The following is a 20,621-nucleotide window of genomic DNA, read 5'->3' on the forward strand; positions in this document are numbered from 1 at the left end:
ATTCTGTGGTTGAGGAGATCAGGCATACCTTTACCATCCCGCAGGGAGAACTGACCTCAGTGTCCTTTCAGCTCTCTGAACAATGAGGCAAAGCTCAGGCTCAAGTTTGGCTTTGACTCTACTCCCACAGGGGCGCCCAAATACACATCAAACAAAAAACATCCAGGAAATTGCACAGGCAGAAGTACTTTATTTGGCAGTTTTACCTCGACATGTAGGACAGAGGATTCTGCCCTCCCTCACCAGCCTCCCCAGAAATCCCATCTTCCTATCCCAAGAGTGTGACAGCAGTACTTTGCTGCAAGGAAGGCAACAGCCACGGCCTTGGCATGCTTTCGGGCTCCACTTCCATGGAAGGGCAGAGAAGCATTGCCCAAACCCCACCACTGGGTCAGAGCCCAGGTAAACAGCAGCAATCACGTCTGACCCTTTGTGCAGATACAACGCCAACACTCATCCGGGCTCCCACGCCTTCCCAAGGTGACCCTGTCTCAGCCACCACTGGACAGTACTCCTGAGCCCCTCTCACCCCACTCTGGGGAGGTATGCAATGACAAGCAGAATCCTCACGTCTCTGGCAGGCGGAGGAGAGTTCCAGAAGTGGTGGAGACACTGTGCAAAAGAAAAGACGAGGCTGGAGCCAGATACCTAGGCCAAAAGTTTGGGGAAAACTCAGAGGTTGGCCTGGGATATTCCAGAGGGAATCCAACCTTGGGTCACTGCTCGGTCATATGCCATAGGCTGGGGGTGAGACTCACCAGTCCACCAGCTGGGCCCCAATGAGGTCATGCACGTGGTAGGTGAGGCCAAGTCGCACCGTGGCAGGCGCCCGCCGGCCCAAAAGCTCTGATAGGAGTAGCTCCCGGTACTTGGCCTTCCGGACCATGCCAAGGACAGCCTGGCGCCCTGGAGAAATGGCACAGGAGAAGAGAAAGGTGAATAAGGCCTGGACCCCGAGGAGCTACCCAAAGGTATTCTTGAGCCAGTGAGGGCTTGAGCTGCGGATAGAATACCTTTAACAAAATATTTAATGAATCTCCCAGCTCCAGGCACGGCCAGCCACCAACTCCCAGCATCTCGGACGGTGAGGACTCCAGCATTCACTAGCTGCCTAAGGAGGGTGGGAAGCCAGGAGAGAGGAGGCTTGGGCTCTAAGAACACTCTCCTTGCCCAATGATGCTTGGACACTGTCTCCCCAAAACTGGGCAACCATGCAAGGGGACTAAGTAACAGAAGCCCACCCTGGAGTGGTTCTCTGCTCACACCCTGTTGTTCGGTGCCCCGGCCCTTGCTTCCATTCCTCTACCTGGATTGCCCCCCACTCCCATTCTTCCTTTTCCTATTACTATTACTTGTTCAACTAAAGCAGCTTCTCCTCCCAGAAGCTCTCCTTGACCACATGCCCTGACACAGCCTCAGCTCAACCCCAGGGGAGAAACAAGGGCCTTTCTTCTGTGCTCCTGCCACTGCCTACGCATGCCTCACCAGGGCTCCTCCCACGTCTTACTAAGAAGTTTACAAAATGCTTTCACATGTACCTTGGGTTACAAAGTAGGGAGCCTGAGCCAGGTAAGGCCCCCTGAAATGGAATTTTTACTTTGCCCTTGTCCAGTCACTGCTTTTTAATGTGAAGGCTTTAGGGGCATCCAATCTCCTACCGTTCTCTTACTCTCTTAGTCTCAGCAGGGTTCACATCAGGCATTTATGGTGCCTGCCGGGCCTCTAAATTCATTGGATTAGCCACCCAGATCTCTTGAATTCTAGCCTAGGGCTCTTTCCAAGGCCTCAAATAAAACAGGTCTCCTCTCTCAGGGGAGGAGTACAAATTTAGGTCATTTTCCTAAAAAGAAGAGTCCATCCTTTTGGCAGGTGCACCAGAAGAAGGACAAAGCTGGATAGGACTGGAAAGAGGCAGGGAAGTATCAGATGCCTGAGTTCTGTTGTTCCCCCAAGTCTCACGTGATCTCTGGGTCCCTGAAGCCGAAGGTCTGTGTCATTTGGTCTTGCTGGAAGCTAAGGTCCCCACAGGCTGGAAGTACCGAAGCCAGAAACTTTTGCACTACCCCAGCATATGGTCGACCATCGCAGGCCTTGAGGACCTGGAACCAGAGATGAGAGATGTGGTCTGGCCCCACCCTCAGCCTCCACTGACCACCTCCATGACATTTCTCTTCCTGTTTTCCCTTTCGCTCATGTCCTTCTACCTCTCATACTTTTCCTCCTTTTCTTCTCCTTTATATTACTACTCACCAGAGCCCTGTGTCCTCTCTGTGACACGTAGAGTGGGAGAATTGTTTCTTTTTCTTTTTATTTCCATTCTCCAATTTCCCTGCTTGCCCCCCTTCCCCCCCCATGCACACACACAGTTACACGCACTCTGGTCCTGTAGTCCTCAGTGAAGATAATTCCATGGGCGTCCAAGTCAAAGCCTAGCTGGATGATTCTGATCTCCCCCTGCTCTTGAAGCGCCTTCTGCCTCCAGAGAGATGGGAGTAAAAAGAGGGGTATCAGGGTAAGATACTCTGGTATACTCTGGGCACTTTTGGGTAGGGAGATTTTATTGCCAAGATTGGGAGTTTTTCTCTATGCAAAGGAAAAACTGTGGGGAGAGAATCAGGGTGGATGACTAAATATAGTCTTTTCAAATTAGTTACCCAGCTTCCCATCCACCCACCTTATCAGTTGCCTATCAAGCAATCAATATATATTTTCCAATCATATGCCAGACACTAAGATAAAATAGTTTTCAAGACATAGGCCCTGCCTTCAAGGAATTAACAGTCAAGACTTTGGGTGAAGGAAGGTGGGAAGGTAGAGAAAATATTTGAAGAGATAATAGCAAATCCATAATCACAAAAGTGTATCACTCCACCTCTCATAAACTCAGAACAGACAAGAATAAGTGAGGAAATAACTTCCATTAACTTTAGTTACTAAGAAATTAATAACTGAAAAATACATATTCTCTTCAAATATACATAGAATATTTAGCAAAACTGACCACATAGCACAAAGCAAGTCTCAATAAACTTCAACTGACTGAAATCATATTGTGTATGGGGTCTCTGAACACAATATCATTTGTGTCAGAAATTAGTTAACAACCAGGGGCGCCTGGGTGGCTCAGTCGTTAAGCGTCTGGCTTCAGCTCAGGTCATGGTCCCAGGGTCCTGGGATCGAGCCCCGCATTGGGCTCCCTGCTCAGCGGGGAGCCTGCTTCTCCCTCTCCCACTCCCCCTGCTTGTGTTCCCTCTCTCGCTGTGTCTCTCTCTCTGTCAAATAAATAAAATCTTAAAAAAAAAAAAAAGAAATTAGTAACAACTAATTGTTGACAGGTAATATGGAAATGCATAAAATTAAGACATACATTTCTAATCAACCCTTGGTCAAAGAAAAAAGATCACAAAAGAAGTTAGAACACATTTTAAACTGGATGATAACTAAAATATGTGCCAAAACTATATATATATCTGCACATGCTTAAAATAAACTACAACTTGACATGCATATATTAGAAATGATGAAAGGATGAAATTAATGGGAAAAAAAGTAAAATAAACCCAACAGTAGAAGGGAAACACCAATAAAATAGAAAACATGTGTATAAGAGAGCAACACAGCTAAACATTAATTCACTGAAAGACTATTAAAATTGATAAGCTACTGGTGAGACTGACCAAGAAAACGGGGCGGGGGGGGAGGAAGAGACTAGAAAAAGCACAAATAATCAATACAAAGAATGAAAAAAGGGTCATAGCTACACATCCGATAGACAATAAAATGAAACTACACACTTTATGCTAATTTGAAAATTTAGATGATAAATTAACAATTGCCTAGAAACAATTTTTTTCACTAGAACAAAATGAGACATATTCACAAAATAAAAATCTATGAAAGCAAATGAACTATTGCTACATGAAACGGAGAATTTCAAAAGTATTCATCTAATGAAACCAGATATAAATACAGTAATACATATATACAGTATGATTTTGTTTATAACAAGGTCAAAAATGGATGAAACTAAGCTATGCTGTTTACAGGTAAACACATAGGTGGTATAAAAAAACCAAAGGAACAATTATCATACCAGTCAGGATCATAGCTGCCACCAAGGGACAGAAGTCCTTTTGATCGGAGAGTGATATATGTAGCTATAGTCGGCCTTGGGTGGTGGTTAAATGAGTATCTGCTTTATGAACATTCTTTAAATTGTGTGTGTTTATATTTTCCCTTGTGCAATTTTTAAAGCTTTTTTAAAATTTAGGCTAACATCAGTAAATTAAAAAAACAACAAATACTCTATAAGGAGTGGTTCCATCTAACTCACTTCCTCATGAGAGTGGAGCTAGTCTCCATCTTCCTTTTCTTCCCTCTTTTCATCCTGACAGGTTGCCATTAATCTTCCACCTGCTAAATCCAATGGACAGATTTTGGATATTATTTTACTTAATCCCTTTACCGACCACTGCCTTAAATCGCAGGTTCTAACACTGCCAACTACTTTACCTCCTTGAAAATCTATTTGCTTTCCCAATAGGCCTCTTCCTGGGTTCCTCCTAACTCTGGCAATTCCTTCTCAGCCTCTACCAGAGACTCCTCTTCCTCTGCTTTTCCCTTACATCAATGGATCCCAAATTTTAAGGAACATTAAGAATCGCTTGAGACAGTAATTCAAAATGTAGATTCCCAAATCCTACCTCAAGAAATGTGCATCTATCAGCCTTAGGTGAGTCCCAGGAACCTTTATTTTTGATTAAGTAGCCCAGGTAGTTCTGATACAGGTAGAACTCAGGACATACTTTGAGAAACACTGCCTTAAACGTGGGTATCTCTCAGCTTTGTAGATTTGGCCCTTTCACTCTAAACTTGAGGTCCTTAACCCTGGACCTCAGAGGACCTATGAAACAACCTCTCCTCCCCCCACAAAAAAATGCACATAACACCTTGTATGTATGTGGCATGTATGCATTTTCCTGAAAAGAGAGAGCCACAGCTTTCATTATCTTTTAAAGTCTGTAAAAAGGTTAAAAATTACTCCTCTACTCACTCTTCCTACCCAATCTCACCCACATCCACAGACTGAACCACTGCTCATACCTCAATGACTTCAAATCTAGTATCACTGGCCCAAAATTCTCTCCAGTCCCTCATATCCAACTGTCCACTACACATTTGCCTTTGGATGCTCCCCAAGCACCTCCAATTCTACAGAATCAAATATACCAACCGCCCCAACAACTCAGTGCCCTCCTACTCTATTCTCCTCCTCCTACTCCACCAACCCACTCAGTCTCATCATCCAGAAAATCTGAGTCATCCGGGACTCCTCCCTCTTCCCCACTCCCCACATCCCTCACCTTCACCCATCCTCGCCCTCCCTCCTGCACTCCCCTCATTTAGGCCTTCATCAGTTCTCCGCTGCAATGTCTTCCTGACTGACCTCCCCGTCTCATCTCACTCACTCCCTCCAATCCACGCAACGCAGCGTTCCCGCTCCTGGTTAACATTCTCTTCCAGCTCATCGCCTTCGGTGTTAAGGCAGAAACAGCACTGCCGCCCAAGGCCTGCCGCTCTGACGCCTGCCTGCATTCCCCGCGCTGTCAAGCTCCAACTATGCCCGAGGACTCCGTTTCCCCCAAAAGAGTCGCTCTTCCACTTCCACGATGTGGCATGGTCCCTACTTCCGGAGGGTCTTTTAACAGGGTCTGGGGCATTTCCCTTGGCCCCGCAGGGCCCGGCACAGAGAGACCGAACGCCCCCTGCGCGGCGGAGCGCCGGCGGACCCACTGAGCGTCTGGGTGATGGGGACCCTCGGGAGCGCCCGCGACGCCGGGAAGCGGCTTCCGTCCGTCGCTCCGACGCCACTCACCAGCTGCCGGTCGGCCGCCGTCCTGTCGGGCACAAGGCTGTACACCTGGCTCCTCAGCGCGATGGGCGGCAGCGCGTCCTCGAACAGGCTTCGCGGGAACAGCTGCACCAGCTCGGCGACGGCCGCGCGCGCCGACCCTGGGCGGAGAGACCGGGTCACTGAGGCGGGAGGGAGGGCGGGGGGGCGCCGTTCTCCCACCGCACGCCGCTCCCCGCCTCGTCCCGGGGCCGCCGCGCTTACCTGACTCGCCCCTCAGAGGATCCGCCTCTGCCTGCCCTCGTTCCCGCCGCCTCTTCAGCCCAAAGGCGTCCGGGACCAGGCGCTGCCTCTTCCGGCTCATATCCCGGGATCTCAGGCTGCCGGGGAAGAGGCCGGTGTTGAGGGAAGGGGACACGGAGACGGCGTCTTCCGGCGCAGAGCAGTGACGTCGGGCTCCCAGGAGGCCGGCCCGCCGGGTGGAAGAAAGATGACGTGGGACCAAAGAGGCGTCAACTCGCCCTTTCAGCCGGCCCGAGAGGAGCGCCGCCGCACGCCTGCCGGGATTGGCTTCCTCCGCCGGCGCTCGCGGCCGGGAACGCGTGGGCGGCGGGCTGGAGCTCGACTTTCCGGGGTGAAGCGCACCCCAGCCCGCGCCGCTGAGGGGTCTGCCCGTCACCGTCGCTGAGTGATTGCGTCTCGGAGGGCGGAAAACCACCTTTGCGTGCCACCCCGACTTCTGGACGCACCTGCCGTGACGCCTTAGCCCCGCGGAGGTGGAGGTGGAGGTTGGCGGGCTTTGAGGTAATCAGATCCTTGCTCAGAGCGCGGACAGCCTTCGTCAGCTCACTGCGTTTGGAGCATCTGGAGGCGGGGGTATAGGTCAAGGGAAAAGGTGGGATGTGCACCTGGCCTTGGTTCTGTTTCAGGGCCAGAGCCTGGCCATCAGTAGGCTCGCCTAGTCCTGACCCAGAGGCCCCCTTTTTCAGGCCTCCTCTGTGAAAGGATAACTTCCCAACCCCCAGTTCTCAGGACCTCATGGATCGCAGAGAGAACAAGAGAAGAGCGGAGAAGGTAGAGGCGGCTGAGCCTCGGAACAAACTCCCCAGCCCAGCATCCTTGCTGCCCACAGACCTTGCTCTCTACTCTGGGCCCTTCCCTTTCTATGGGCGCCCTTCCGAACTGGGCTGCTTTTCCCTGGATGCACAGCGCCAGTACCACGGAGATGCTCAAGCCTTGCGCTACTACAGCCCACCCCCTACCAATGACCAAGGCCTCCACTTTGACCTCAGAGACGGTTACCCTGATCGATACCAGCCCAGGGATGAGGAGGTCCAAGAGAGGCTGGATCACTTGCTGCGCTGGCTCCTGGATCACCGAGGCAAGCTGGAGGGGTGAGCAAAGTATAGCACACAGGTAGATCTAGACATCTGCACCTACCCTCTAAAATTAGGAAACCCAAAGCTGGAGTGAGTTTGGTCTTGAGAAGGAACCTAGGTTCTTCTTTCGGGAAATCGTCTGAGCTAATGCTTCTAACTCCTCTCTCTTAGGGGTCCAGGCTGGCTGGCAGGGGCCATAGTGACATGGCGGGGGCATCTGACCAAATTGCTGACGACACCGTATGAGCAGCAGGAGGGCTGGCAGCTGGCAGCCTCCCGCTTCCAGGGCACACTGTACCTGAGTGAGGTAGAGACACCAGCAGCTCGGGCCCAGAGGCTTGCCCGGCCACCCCTCCTCCGGGAGCTTATGTACATGGGGTACAAGTTTGAGCAGTACATGTGTGCAGGTGAGACTTGCCCCTGGTCTATAGCCCCCTCCCCCTTCCCCGGAGATTGAAAGCCCCCACCCTTGTTGCCGCTTCTCTCCTTGTGCAGACAAACCTGGAAGCTCCCCGGACCCCTCTGGGGAGGTTAACACCAATGTGGCCTTCTGCTCTGTGCTACGCAGCCGCCTGGGAAACCATCGTCTGCTCTTCTCGGGGGAAGTAGACTGCACGGACCCCCGGGCCCCATCCACACAGCCCCCTGCCTGCTATGTGGAGCTCAAGACCTCCAAGGAGATGCACAGGCCTGGCCACTGGAGGAGCTTCTACAGGTTCAGGATGGGGTTGGGTAGGGTGAGAGCCTAGAACGGACAGCTGGAAAAGGGACCTGGGGGAAGAAGCTGGAGGATGAAGGAAGGGTCCTACTGATCCCTTGCCTTTCCTGACAGACATAAGCTCCTAAAATGGTGGGCTCAGTCATTCCTTTTGGGGGTCCCAAACGTCGTTGCTGGCTTCCGTAACCCAGAGGGTTTCGTCTGTTCCCTCAAGACCTTTCCTACCATGGAGATGTTCGAATATGTCAGGGTAAGGCAGCGGTGTCGCAGTTCCCACCTGCATCCCCCACACCAGGACCACAGGTCCAGTGTTCCAGGCTGCAGTCCGCCTTCCCCCCCACCCCACCCTCACTGCCTGTCTTCTGCCTCCTCCTCGGTTCCCTCCAGAACGACCGTGATGGCTGGAATCCCTCCGTGTGCATGAACTTCTGTGCCGCCTTCCTTAGCTTTGCCCAGAATACCGTTGTCCAGGATGACCCCAGGTGAGGCATTCAGCTCTGCCCCTGCCCTCTGGGTCCCCGGAGCTCTCCTCCAGCCCTCAAGTTGTGACTCCATGTGCCCCCTAGGCTTGTCCATCTCTTCTCCTGGGAGCCTGGCAGCCCAGTCACAGTGTCTAAACATCGAGACGCACCCTATGCCTTCCTGCCCACGTGGTACGTGGAAGCCATGACCCAGGACCTCCCATCAGCCCCCAAGACACCTTCCCCCAAAGACTGAGACTTCAAAGGGGCTGGTCCTATCTCCGTGTGCACAGATAAAAAGCATATTTCTAGGTGGTTCTTCTTGCTGTGTCTTTTGCCTGAGTCATTCCTGCCCAACACCTCAAGTACACGCAGGTGGCTTGCTGTTTTATTACTACATTTTTACACAGAATTCACTGAGTGTACAGGCTGGCCGCAAAGACAATGTCCCTCCGTAGCAAGGTAGCTGCCGTCTCCATCTTGGCACCTAGCACAGGCTCGCCTACGAGGCGGGCTGCCCCCCTCAGCGAGCGACACATCTCGGCCAGGCGCTGGATGCAGCGGACCACCAGGCCCTCAGGGGTCCCTGACAGCCCCGCCAGTTCAGAGAAGGGCTGTGGGGGAAGCAGGGTGAGGACTGAATGTGGTAGACCTGGGCAGCCTCTCCCCAACCAGCCGTCCACAAAACCCCAGTTACTCACCATGCCCCGGGCCCACTCGTACACAACCTCGACCAGCCCAAAATTCAGCTCCCCCACAAATTCCTCCACTGTCTGGTTCAGGCCACAGGCCATCTGGACCTCACCAATCCGCTTGGCCACAGCCCGGACACGTTCCACTCCCTGCAGATGGGGAAGGAGAGGCTCAGACCCTGCCTGCCTTCTCCAGGAGTAGGGAGGCCCAGGTCAAGGAAGAAGGCATGCCAGCTCTTAGAGGCACTTAACAGGGCTGGAGGGGGTCGCTTGGAGATGGGGACTGGGAATGCCATAGCCAAGGGGGGGGGGGAGTGGGGTGGGTGTCCCATACCTGTTTGAGGGTGCTTGGGAGCTGCTCCCCGGGGTCCCCAGGGCTCTGGCAGACCAGGCCGGAGAGTAGGGCCGCAATCTCCTCTGGCCGCAGGGCACTCAGAGCGTTGTCGAACATGAGCTCAGTGAGGAGGAGCTCATGGCTGCTCATGGCACAAGCCACCCGCCCCGCCAGCTTCACAGTGCCTGCCTCGTCTACATAACCCAGGGTTCGGAGCACCTGAAGAAAGATGGTAGGTGTTGGGAGCCTGCTATCTTCTCCCTCACTAGCCCCCCGCCCCCCACGGCTGCCCCTCCCACCTCTGCTCGCTGGTGGTACTCTGGGAGCAGCAGCAGTGACTGATCCGACAGCAGGAAGCGTAGGCGCTCCATCTCCTTTTGTATCCGCATTCGCTCCTGCAGTTTCAGGTACTGCAGAGACCCACCAGCGGAAGTGCGTTAGCCTTCCCCGTGCCCCAAGGCAGGAGGGCACCAAGGACAAGGGCAGAGATGGGGCTGGCTGGTCTACAAGGGACCAGAAGGGAAACCCGCACCCCCCCACACACACACCTCTCAGCTTGGGAGCTGGCGTCCAGGACCCTACCTGGGCAGAGAAGCGGGGGCTGTGCACACACTGAGCCCCCCAGATCAGCTCCTCCAGCTTGCGGGCCCGGAGCCCCCCCTCTACCACTGACACATCCTTGAGCTGCAGGTCATTGACAGGGTCAAGGGTAGGGGGTCCCGCTGGGTAGGCCTGAGCCAGACGCAGCAGTTCCTGCACAGCAGTGGTCACGGCTGCAATGGGAGGATCCTTCCTGAGGAAGGAGCAAAGTCTTGAAACCTAGGGCAGAGTCTTTTCTTCCACAGAAGCCCCCGACACCCCAGCCATACCTCCCCACACCCCATTACATGGTCCCTCCCCAGAAAAAGGATCCCCCCAGCATCTCTGACTTGAATTTTGGTTGCAGCCTCTTGCTGAAGTCCTCCAAGATCTTCTCCCCATTCACCCGGAGCACCTTGGTGGTGATGGCAGCCACATCTCCTGGCTGGAGCTTGGCCACTGTGTGGTCACAAGGCCCTGGGAAAGGGGAGAGCAGGGTCAAACATTACCGTGGACCCAGGCATCTGGCCCGCACTGCTGTCAGGAACCCGGACATCTGCCCCATGTTCACCTTCAGGCAGGAACAGCTTGAATCCGACAAGATCATCGGGGTAGGGCACATCTGGGGTGGCTGGTGCCCTCTCCTGTGGGTCCTCACACACAGGCTTATCACACAAGACTAGGGTGGTAAATACCCTGTTGGTGGAGTTTGAGGAGACCTAGGGAAGGGGGGGAGGCCAGGCCAGGGCAATGTAAGGAGCAGACATCAAAGACAGAGTGCAGAGAGCAGATCCCCACCCTCAGGCAGGGATCACGGAGCAACTGTGGAGCCCACCAATATGGACTGGTAACCAAGTCAGAACAGTCTTCAGAAGGGGACAAGGAGGTAGGCACAAAGTAGTGACAACAGGAAAGGAGAGTAAGGGGGCATATGAGTACACCGTTGTGACTACAAATGCCCCCAGCCAAGTGGGGAAGATGGAGATAGGGCTGCCTCCTCCCTACCCCCCTCCTTCCCCCTGCCCCCCCCCGCTCCCTCCCTCCGGGGTCCAAGTTTCCATTGCCCTCACCTGCAGGATCACACCCAATGTGTTGTGATACTCCTGATTCTTCACAACCACTACCCTTCCCGCTGAGAGAGACTTGAGCCCATTCACAGACTCCATGATGCGTCGCTGAAGAGTGGGGACATGCACAAAGGGGAGAATGAAGGAAGCATCACAGAGACTAGGCTGGGATTAGGTTCAGGAGCACCCAGAGTGTCGCATTCTCTTCCCCCCTTCCTCCATCACCCCCCCCCAACACTCACCTGGATCAGGCTCCGGGTCTCTGTCAGTTCCTCCCCCCAGCTGTAATACTCAGGCAGGTCAACCAGTTGGCCAGTCGTGTCAGGTTCCTCCAAGGCCCCCAGTCTCTTGGTCAGTTCAGCTAAAGCCTGTTCATGGGCCTGGGCGGAAGTGGGGGGAGGTGTGAAAGGACAGTCTCCAAGCCCAGTGTGCCACCCTCCCCACCTGCACCCCCTGATCTCTAGATGTCCGCCCTTCCCAGCCTGGCTTCCCTTGTCCCAACAGCCTGCCCAGTATACTGGTCATCCCAAACTACTCACCTTACTGTCCTTGCGGGATGGAAACTCGGAGAAGCTCCTCTTCATCATGTCCTCCACCCTAAGGGCATCCACCCGCAGCAGGTTCAGGATCATGGTGTACGTGAGTCGGAACTGGGACTGCAGCTGTGACGGCTTCCCCTGGGCCGGACCAGAGAAGCCAGTGAGACTTGGGGGGGTCGGGGGGGGGACCAGCTGCTCCCCAGCCAGCCCTCTGGGGACCAGTTCCACTCCTAGCAGATCTCGTCCCCACTCTGCAACCATGGGACCCTAGACAAACTGCTTACTCGCCTTCTCTGCAAAATACGGGGAAAAAACTAAAGAGACCCTCAAAGGTTCTACCTAGCTCTGTCTTCACAGTGACAAAAGACTAGAGATGACATTCAGTCTAATCCTCAGATATGCTCATTCTGACCTTGGTTTCTCCCAGGCAAAAGAAAAACGTACAGTTGACCCTTGAACACCATGGGTTTGAACTTCGTGGGTTCACTTACACATGGATTATATTCAATAAATATTGTATAGTCCCGTAAGTATTTTCTCTTTCCTATAATTTCCTTCATAACATTTTCTCATCTCCAGCTTTATTGCAAAAACACATGTAACACATACAACATACATATAGGTATGTTGATCAACATATAGGTGTTGATCGTCTGTTATCAGTAAAGGTTCGGGCCAACAGCACAGGCTATTAGTAGTTTTTCAGGAGTCAAAAGTTATACATGGATATCTGACTGTGCGGGAGGTCAGTGCCCCTAGCCCTACACTGTTCAAGGGTCAACTGTGGAAAGAAAGGAGAAGGGAAGAGGGTTGGAAGAGAGAATTCAGCAGGTGCCCAGAGCTGGGGCCCTCCCAGCTCAGCCTCATACCACCCTGGCTCACCATCATCATGCGGTGCAGGTCTGCCATCTCAGGCACACGGCCCTTGCAGAGCAAGATGACAGTGCCTGTGGGGTCCAGGCCCCTCCGGCCTGCCCGGCCTGCCATCTGCACGTACTCTCCAGGGAGCAGGTCCCGGAAGGTGGAGCCATCGTGCTTCCGCATGGAGTCAAACACCACCGTTCGGGCAGGCATGTTTACACCCATGGCAAAGGTCTCTGTGGCAAACAAGACCTGATGGGGGAAAAGAGTTCAACAAAGAGGTTCAACACTGACACCCAGCCCTGGTCAAGTGCACCTTACTTTGTAGCTGAGGCTAAGTAAGCACCAGGCATAGTCCCAGATGGTTAACTCACAGGATCTCACTTAACTTTCAGGGCAAATCTATAGCCCAAGCACTGTATTTTCCTCATTTTATCTATTTAACTATCTACTTCTTTTTTTTTTTTAAGATTTTATTTATTTATTTGACAGAGAGAGCGCACGCACAAGCAGGGGGTGCAGCAGACAGGGGGAGAGGGAGAAGCAGACTTCCCGCAGAGCAGGGAGCCCGACGCGGGGCTCGATCCCAGGACCCTGGGATCATGACCTGAGCCGAAGGCAAACACTTAACCGACTGAGCCACCCAGGCGCCCCTCTACTTCTTTTCTTATAACCCCCATAGCTCACTCCCATCCCCCCCACCATCAATCATCCCAGCGTAGAGTATCTTTTTGTGTGAATGTATTCTTGCGGATTGTATCTTGTTTTGAGTGCGTGAATTTATAATCCATGTTAAAGGCAGTTGTACCCTAATTCAAGAAGATATATGATAGGGCGCCTAGGTGGCTCAGTTGGTTAAGCGTCTGACTCGATTTTGGCTCAGGTCATGATCTCAGGGTTGTGAGATCAAGCCCTGAGTCGGCCCCGTGTTGGGCTCTGCGCTGGGCATGGAGCCTGCTTAAGATTCTCTCTCCCTCTGTCCCTCCCCCACAACTCTCTAAAAAATAAAAAATAAAAAAAAAAGATATATGCACCCCTATGTTTATTGTAGCACTATTTACAATAACCAAGATATGGACACAACCCAAGTGTCTATCAATACATGAGTAGATAAAGAAGATGTGGAGTGTGTATTGGACTATTAAAAAGGACGAGATCTTGCCATCTGTGACAATATGGGTGGACCCACAGCACAGTATGTATGCTAAGTGAAGTAAGTCAGACTGAGGACAAATACCATATGATTTCACTCATGTGGAATCTAAAAAACAAAACAAATGAATAAAGAAACAAACCAGCAGAATCAGACCTATAAATACAGAGAACAGACAGTTGCCAGAGGGAAGGGGGTGGGGAGATGGACAAAATGGGTGAAGGGGAGTGGGAGATAGAGGCTTCCAGTCATGGAATGAAGAAGTCACCGGCACAGAAGGCACAGCATAAGGAATAGAGTCAATGACATTATAACAGCAACGCATGGTGAAGGACAGTAGTCACACCTGTGGTGAGCACGGCATACCATGTAAACTTACGCTCACTATATAATCAGAAAACGAATTACCACGCTGTACACCTGAAACTAATGAAACACTGTGTGTCAACTATACTCAAATAAAAAGTAGTAACAAAATAAAGGCAATCATGCATCTCACATTTTCTTTTCCGCTTTCCGCCACAGTATTTTCAACACCCCTGACTGTTCCTGTGGTTATAACTAATCCATTGTTTCCCACTGCTGCAGAGCACTGTGGGGCGCATCCCAGTTACGTACCCGCTCTAACAGGGACGGCACCTTGGTGCCACCAGCACCCAACCACAAGATTATAGCCAACAAAGAAGAGTGGACATTTTCACTCATAGACCAGGGTGGGAACTTCTTTGCACTATATACCCAGAAATGGAATTTAGGGTCAAAGAATATATTATATATATTTTTGCCTCAAGAATGCCAGATGCACTCCAGACTGGCTACATCTATATGAGGGTTCCTATAATCCTATAGTCTCCAATGTCTGACAACACCTGGCGTTAGCCAGTTTCCTAAACGTTGCCAATCTCGTAGCTGTAAAGTCATTTCTTTTTTTTAAAGACTATTTATTTATTTGACAGAAAGAGACACAGCGAGAGAGAGAACACAAGCAGGGGGAGTGGGAGAGGGAGAAGCAGGCTTCCTGCCGAGCAGGGAGCCCAATGCAGGGCTCAATCCCAGGACCCTGGGATCATGACCTGAACCGAAGGGAGATGCTTAACGACTGAGCCACCCAGGCGTCCCTGTAAAGTCATTTCTTGTTGAGTATTTTAATTTGCATTTTTCTGATGACTAATAACTTTTCAGACACTTGCTAGCTTTTTGGGTTTCTCTTCTGAATACTGCCATACCTATCTTGTGCCTCTCCATTTTAAGATAGGAAAGCTAAAGTTCAGGAAGGTTAAGGAATTTGCCTGAGGTCACACAGCGAGTAAGTAGTGGAGCTGGGATTCACATGCAGGCAATCCGGACCCAGAGCCCAAGTTCTTAACCACCGCGCTGTCTTGTCTAAAGCTCTGCCCCTCCACCCTCTGGGCAGCCCTGAAGGAAGCAGCGAGTACTCTGAGGAGTCCCCCTTCTACCAGTGCGTGTACCTTGACCAGGCCTCGACTGAAGAGCATCTCCACGATCTCTTTAAGAATAGGCAGGATGCCACTGTGGTGCACACCCAGGCCACGGTGCAGAAGCTCGGACATGTGTAGGACCTGCAGGGAGCCGAGGCCCATGGTCAGGAATAAGGTGGTGGAGAATCCTCTCCCCACCAGTCTCCAAGACCCCCCATCCACACCTGGGGCAGCTGGCGGTCAGAGCCACGGAGGCGAGCAAGGCAGCGCTGTAGGAAGAGGTGAATCTCACTCTTCTCTGAACTTGTGGTGAGGTCAAGGGAGGTGAGGCCCGAGGCTTGCTCATCACAGCGACCCCGGGAGAAGGTGAACACCACCACGGGCAGCTGTGCACGGGTGCGGAGGGAGGCCAGGAGGGATAGGTACACACCGCGATCCTGGGGAAGGGGGCAAAAAGGGGCAAAGGTTGAGTCCCTGAACCAGTCAGGGCCAAAGTGAGGGGAGGTGAAGCCATGTCGAGTCGGATAGTGTTCAAAGCTCAAGTCCAAACCTCTGGAGAATGCAGGAAGAATGGACAGAGTTGAAACGGGTGGTAGCAGGTACAAAGCCTGCCTGTTCTCACCTGTGCAGGCCCCCCCTGATGCGTGGGCTGTTTGGCCCCAAAGGTCTGGGCATGTTTGCTCATCCGCTCCTTCTTGGCCTCCACAGCTGCATAGTACCTGGGGCACAGGGAGGATCGGTGATCAGTCACACCCAGTGAACCCAGCGCTGACTCTGCCCCATCTCCAGCTTACCCCTTTGTGTGGAAGGCGCCTCGGGAGTCCAGCAACAGAAAGAGCTCCCCCTGGGTCTTGGGGCTGTTCCCCGTGAAGAGATAATGCTCCAAGGGAACAGGGCGCGCAACAGTGCTGATCACATAGATCTGGCGACGTTTGAGTCGCCTGAGGGGGGAGAAGACAGCAGATCAGGGGCAAGAGTGCAGGAAGGGACGCACATCCCCACCACACTGCCCCTCTGGCTTCACCCAGTCTTTTCTGGGAACCAGACTGGAAGGCTGTCCCATTATCCCACCTCCCAATGCACAAAATGCTCTGGACCCAAGTGGGGTCATGCAGGCACTCGAGTCGGACATATGCCCTGACCACCCCTTCCTCCTGTCCACCCTCAAGACCTGACCACTCTCCTTGCTGCGGAAGTCTTCACCCCCTCCCCCAACCAAGGAGTGTCGCAGCCCCGTCCACCCAAGCATCCCAGGGCACGCATCTCACCCGATCCAGTCGGCGAACTCGAGGGCGTTGGGGACGGTAGCACTCAGAAGGATGATGGAGACGTGGTCAGGGAGCATGATGAGCACCTCCTCCCACACAACCCCACGCTGGGCACAGAGAGAGAAGACCGGTCACAGGCAGCTCAGAGGGGGCTGCCCTTCTGCCCTTAGGGAAATGCAAAGGGTTCCATTTGGGGGCAAAGAAGGCAGTAAGGTCCCCAAAAGTGTGTGATCTAGGCCCACAGGAGAGGACTGCTGGAGTTTGGGGCCCCCCACGCCTCCTACCTCAGCATCATTGATGTAGTGAACCTCATCAAAGATGACCCACTCCAGGTCCCGGATGACATCTGAGCCGCTGTACAGCATGGAGCTGGGGAGGAGAGGCCAAAGGCTGACTCCCCAGTGGCTCCTGACTCCACCCTGTTCTCAGTCAACATGCTGTCCAGAGCAGCCTCACCTTCCTGACCAAAAATCCACCCGTGTTGAGTACCTATCTCTCACCGAAGGATCTCTGTGGTCATAATGAGACAGGAGGCCTCTGGGTGCAGCTGTACATCCCCAGTGAGCAATCCCACATCCCCGAATGTGTTTCGAAAGTCTCGGAACTTCTGGTTGCTCAGGGCCTTGATGGGCGACGTGTAAATGGTGCTGGGAAGAGGGCGTGGAATCAACCGGTCAGTCCCCCCACAGCCTCCTGGGTGGCACCGCCTCTTCCACCCTGAGCCCTCCCAGAGGCATGCCAGAGCTCAGGAGCCCCCCTTCTTCCCCCAAACTGCCCTCACAGTCTCCTGCATGACACAACCCCACAGAAACTGTGTAGTCCGACCCCTTCCAAAGCTAACGCAGGTCTTCCAACCGCTCTCCCCACCGCACCTTCCTGCTTCGCTCCAGGCCCCATCTCGGTTTCTCCCCAAACCTCTCATCTGAAGGATGAGGGAGAGGTGGAAAGGGATGACAAGCAGAAAAGGTGCAGGAGAACGCAGGACCAGCTGGTGGAAGGGGAGGCAGGGGAGGGGACCTGTACCGCGTCATGTGTTTCTGGGCAAGGGCAATGGCGTATTCAGCCACAACCGTCTTCCCCGCAGATGTATGAGCCGCAACGAAGACAGAGTCGTGCCGCTCCAAGTGCAGGATGGCCTGCTTCTGGAACACATCTGGCTCAAATGCCCACTGCGGGAGAGCGAAATAGATGGCTGCTGGAGAAGGGAAAGGGGCCCTCCTGCCTCCAGCTCCTGGGGCACGCAAGGTGGCTGTGGCATGCCAGAGCAAGGTAAGGCCGGGACTGAGGCCCAAGAATGACCTGGAAGGCATCTGGCCTGGGGGGGGAGAGGAGATGAGGGGAACAGTGTGCAGGAGGTAGGGGAATATGTGAGGACTGGGCCACCCTACCTGGAAGGCCAGCTGGGGAATGAGGCGGTAGAAATCACCAACAGGGGAGGTGACATCCACAGGAATCGCCCACTGCTCCTGAGGCAGGGGTTTGGGGGGCTCTGGAGGGGATACAGCTGTGGATGCTTCCTGCAAAAGCCATGGGTAGGGGTGCTAAAGATACAGTCAGAGAGCTCTCCATTACCACCCCCCTCTCAAAAGATGCTACAGTCTTCGTCTTAAACCTAACTGAGCAAGCCACCCCACCCCACCCCCAGCCCTCCAATAAGGCCCCTTCTTTCCCGCCTCAACTGCCCAGAACCACCAACCTTCAACACTAGGTCCTCCAAGCTGCTTGCTCGGGCCAGGGAAGCACTGCAAGGGGAGGTAGAAACAGTGTCCCCTCTGGGAATTCCTGGCTGTCCCACTGCCTCACTCTCATCCTCATCTCCCCCACCCAAATCCAGAGGCTCCAACAAACGGCTGAGGCTCAGCAAGCTGGGAGCTGGAGCTGGGTGATCTGAGGAGCAAGGGAAAAAGGGAAACCTGGTCACGTCCATCTTTGTTCTACAGGAGAAGGGCACCACTTCTCTGCCCCATCTCAAAGCTAAAACTCACCCTTTGGTGCAAAGTCCACACCTTTCTTGAAGCCAGGTGGAACAGTAAGAAGATCTGAAGGACAAGGACGGATAGAATCAGCACTACTACACAATGTCACACAAGTCACATGTTACTCAAACCCACAGGATGCCATTCACAGCACAGATGTTGCAAATGGGGTACTTGTGACAACTTTCCGAGAGGTGACAGTAAAGACTGTTATGACAAGGATGCCTTTTCCTAATTGCCTCAAAGGCACAGAAGGGCTAGCAGCAGCCCAACGATAGGCTTGGGCCCCTATGTGTCAGGACCCAGACTCACAGCCCTACTCCCAAGGGTCCATCCTGACACCACCTCACCTTGCTCAAAGTCTATCTCCTCCTCAGCCTCCTCCCGAGTGCTCAGATCTATTATGGTGGGCTCATCCATTCCACCTGGGGAGAGGGTGGACAAATAGGGACTCATGGGGTAGGGAGGTTATGGGATGGGTGGGGAACCCTTCCCTGAAAACGGAGGGCACCCTCTCCTACCATTCCATTTCCACAAAAGTCACCTGGCCAGAAAGGGTACTGTGTTGGATTCCCCCACAGGGACTGGGAGATGGGCCCTGGGGGCCGGCGAAGAGACAAGGAGGTGGTAGCCGATAGATTTGTATTCTCCAGCAGGACCTGAGGCAAAAGACCACAGCCCCAGTGAGGCTGAGCTTTCCTCTGACCCTTTCCCAATTCTGCCCCTTGTGGCCTCTGACCTCTTTGTAGCCCAGAATCTGGCCTGTGGTTGGATGTCTTTGGGCCTGAAGGTCGGAGGGCACTGGGGCCCCCTGTGCGGCCAGGAGAGACCACGGATCCATTTTCCTCTGCCATTTTCTGCAGAAAAGGAAAATAATTTTCAGGTGTTCTTTCTCTCCTGTCCCAGTTTCCTTCAGGGGCCTATCTCCCTAGTCCAGACCCCTTACCGGGTGGAGTGCTCCACACCATGCAGAGGCAACCAGGCTGGAGATGACAAAAACAACTGCTCTGCTTCCTGCCGCAGATCTGGGGCACAGGGAGGGAGGCCGTGGGGAAGCTGGTAAAGGACAAGATGAGAGGCATTAGGTAAGGAAAGAGATAAGACACAGACAAAAAAAAAAAAGTGATGGAATTTGTGTTCAATCAGAAACAGTAGACATTCTAGACCGACTAGGACAGCCAGGGCAGAAGCAATGTTTTCCAAAGATTGTCCTGTTTTCCAGTGCAAACTACCTGCTACTGATTTACCTGCAGCAGCGATTACTAATACGTTACAATGCACATAAAATACAATAACTTCACAATCTCTGGGATTGGGCTTAGGATTTGCATTTTAAAAAATCCCCGCCACTGGGACGCCTGGGTGGCTCAGTTGGTTAAGCGACTGTCTTCAGTTCAGGTCATGATCCTGGAGTCCCAGGATCGAGCCCCACATCGGGCTCCCTGCTCAGCAGGGAGTCTGCTTCTCCCTCTGACCCTCCCCTCTCTCATGTTCTCTCTCTCATTCTCTCTCTCTCAAATAAATAAATAGAATCTTTTTAAAAATAAATAAATAAATAAATGTAAAAAAAAAAAAAAGTCCCCGCCACTAATTACAAGGTACACTTAAATTTGAGAATCACTAGTTTTAGGAAAAGGGGGCCCAAAACTAAGGATGAGTCAGGGCCTCAAAGGCTAGCCGTCAACAAGCGCCTTGGTGCTTGGAGACCCAAGGTGACTCCAAAGAGAAAAGACACATTAGAAAGAGTAATTCTCAGCGCTCAGGTATCCCCAGCACTCCCTACTCTGTCTTCACATGAGCTCTGACCCACAGCCGGTCCACTGGGCTGGGGTCTGTCCAGCACAAGGCAGGCCCAGATGACAGGAGTCCAGAGACAGAAGAATGAGGTTACGCTAGGGTCCAACAGTAAGGAGGGTGGTGGAGGGGGTTTGAAGTTCAATGTTAGGGTCAAAAGTCACTCACGGTGCTGTCTGGAGCCCCAGGCACATTCAGCAGCTCCCAGCTCCCTGTGCATCCCAGCTCCACCGGCCGAAGGGGCAGATCCAGGGGATCTGGAGGAGGCAGCACTACAGGGGGAAGGTCAGAGGTCAGAGGTTAAGGGTCACCCCCGGACTACTCCTTCGTTCCACCCCCTCCCCCTCACCGAGTCGCTCGGTCTCCATCATCTTGGAGCCACGGCGGCGGCCGGGCAGACCGGAAGTGCGGCGAGAAGCCGTGGAGTGAGCCCCGCCCCGGAGCGGGCGGAAGTGGAGGCGACTTCCGTCACACACCCCCGCCGGGGAAGAAGACAAGCGCTACGGAGAG

At 53.2% G+C, this 20,621-nt stretch overlaps 3 protein-coding genes across 6 annotated transcripts; 1 reads left to right on the forward strand and 2 right to left on the reverse strand.

Moving 5' to 3' along the window:
- Positions 1 to 170: 170 nt before the first annotated feature.
- WHR1 (winged helix repair factor 1) lies at positions 171 to 6,305 on the reverse strand. Its single transcript, XM_036108166.2, has 7 exons — positions 6,116 to 6,305; positions 5,876 to 6,012; positions 2,377 to 2,472; positions 1,960 to 2,099; positions 1,014 to 1,111; positions 759 to 906; positions 171 to 612 (listed from the first exon to the last, which is right to left on the reverse strand). Exons 1-7 carry the CDS (start codon positions 6,213 to 6,215, stop codon positions 567 to 569), a joined length of 765 nt encoding a protein of 254 aa, XP_035964059.2. The 5' UTR covers positions 6,216 to 6,305; the 3' UTR covers positions 171 to 566.
- A 28-nt stretch (positions 6,306 to 6,333) lies between these two features.
- On the forward strand, positions 6,334 to 8,720 carry DXO (decapping exoribonuclease). 4 transcript variants are annotated; one of them, XM_036108254.2, is made up of 7 exons: positions 6,334 to 6,655; positions 6,877 to 7,245; positions 7,402 to 7,637; positions 7,726 to 7,945; positions 8,063 to 8,198; positions 8,336 to 8,430; positions 8,515 to 8,720. In XM_036108254.2, exons 2-7 carry the CDS (start codon positions 6,890 to 6,892, stop codon positions 8,663 to 8,665), a joined length of 1,194 nt encoding a protein of 397 aa, XP_035964147.1. In that variant the 5' UTR covers positions 6,334 to 6,655; positions 6,877 to 6,889; the 3' UTR covers positions 8,666 to 8,720. The 4 variants fall into 4 exon arrangements, with proteins under 4 accessions (XP_035964147.1, XP_035964145.1, XP_035964149.1 ...); XM_036108252.2 differs by having other exon boundaries at positions 6,335 to 6,655; positions 6,841 to 7,245; XM_036108256.2 differs by lacking the exon at positions 6,334 to 6,655 and having other exon boundaries at positions 7,054 to 7,267.
- Positions 8,721 to 8,775: 55 nt separating this feature from the next.
- On the reverse strand, positions 8,776 to 20,605 carry SKIC2 (SKI2 subunit of superkiller complex). Its single transcript, XM_036108215.2, has 28 exons — positions 20,461 to 20,605; positions 20,280 to 20,383; positions 19,264 to 19,373; positions 19,057 to 19,174; positions 18,862 to 18,976; positions 18,668 to 18,742; positions 18,327 to 18,380; positions 18,038 to 18,228; positions 17,730 to 17,858; positions 17,365 to 17,510; positions 16,842 to 16,988; positions 16,626 to 16,710; positions 16,342 to 16,448; positions 15,868 to 16,014; positions 15,696 to 15,792; positions 15,298 to 15,510; positions 15,104 to 15,214; positions 12,503 to 12,733; positions 11,621 to 11,758; positions 11,324 to 11,461; positions 11,085 to 11,189; positions 10,586 to 10,733; positions 10,365 to 10,491; positions 10,018 to 10,228; positions 9,735 to 9,845; positions 9,436 to 9,654; positions 9,111 to 9,251; positions 8,776 to 9,023 (listed from the first exon to the last, which is right to left on the reverse strand). The coding sequence occupies exons 1-28, from the start codon at positions 20,480 to 20,482 to the stop codon at positions 8,823 to 8,825; spliced, it is 3,741 nt and encodes a 1,246-aa protein (XP_035964108.1). The 5' UTR covers positions 20,483 to 20,605; the 3' UTR covers positions 8,776 to 8,822.
- Between the last annotated feature and the right edge of the window lie 16 nt (positions 20,606 to 20,621).

This window comes from Halichoerus grypus, chromosome 9 (genome assembly GCF_964656455.1).
Source record: "Halichoerus grypus chromosome 9, mHalGry1.hap1.1, whole genome shotgun sequence".
Classification (NCBI taxonomy): Eukaryota; Metazoa; Chordata; class Mammalia; order Carnivora; family Phocidae; genus Halichoerus; species Halichoerus grypus.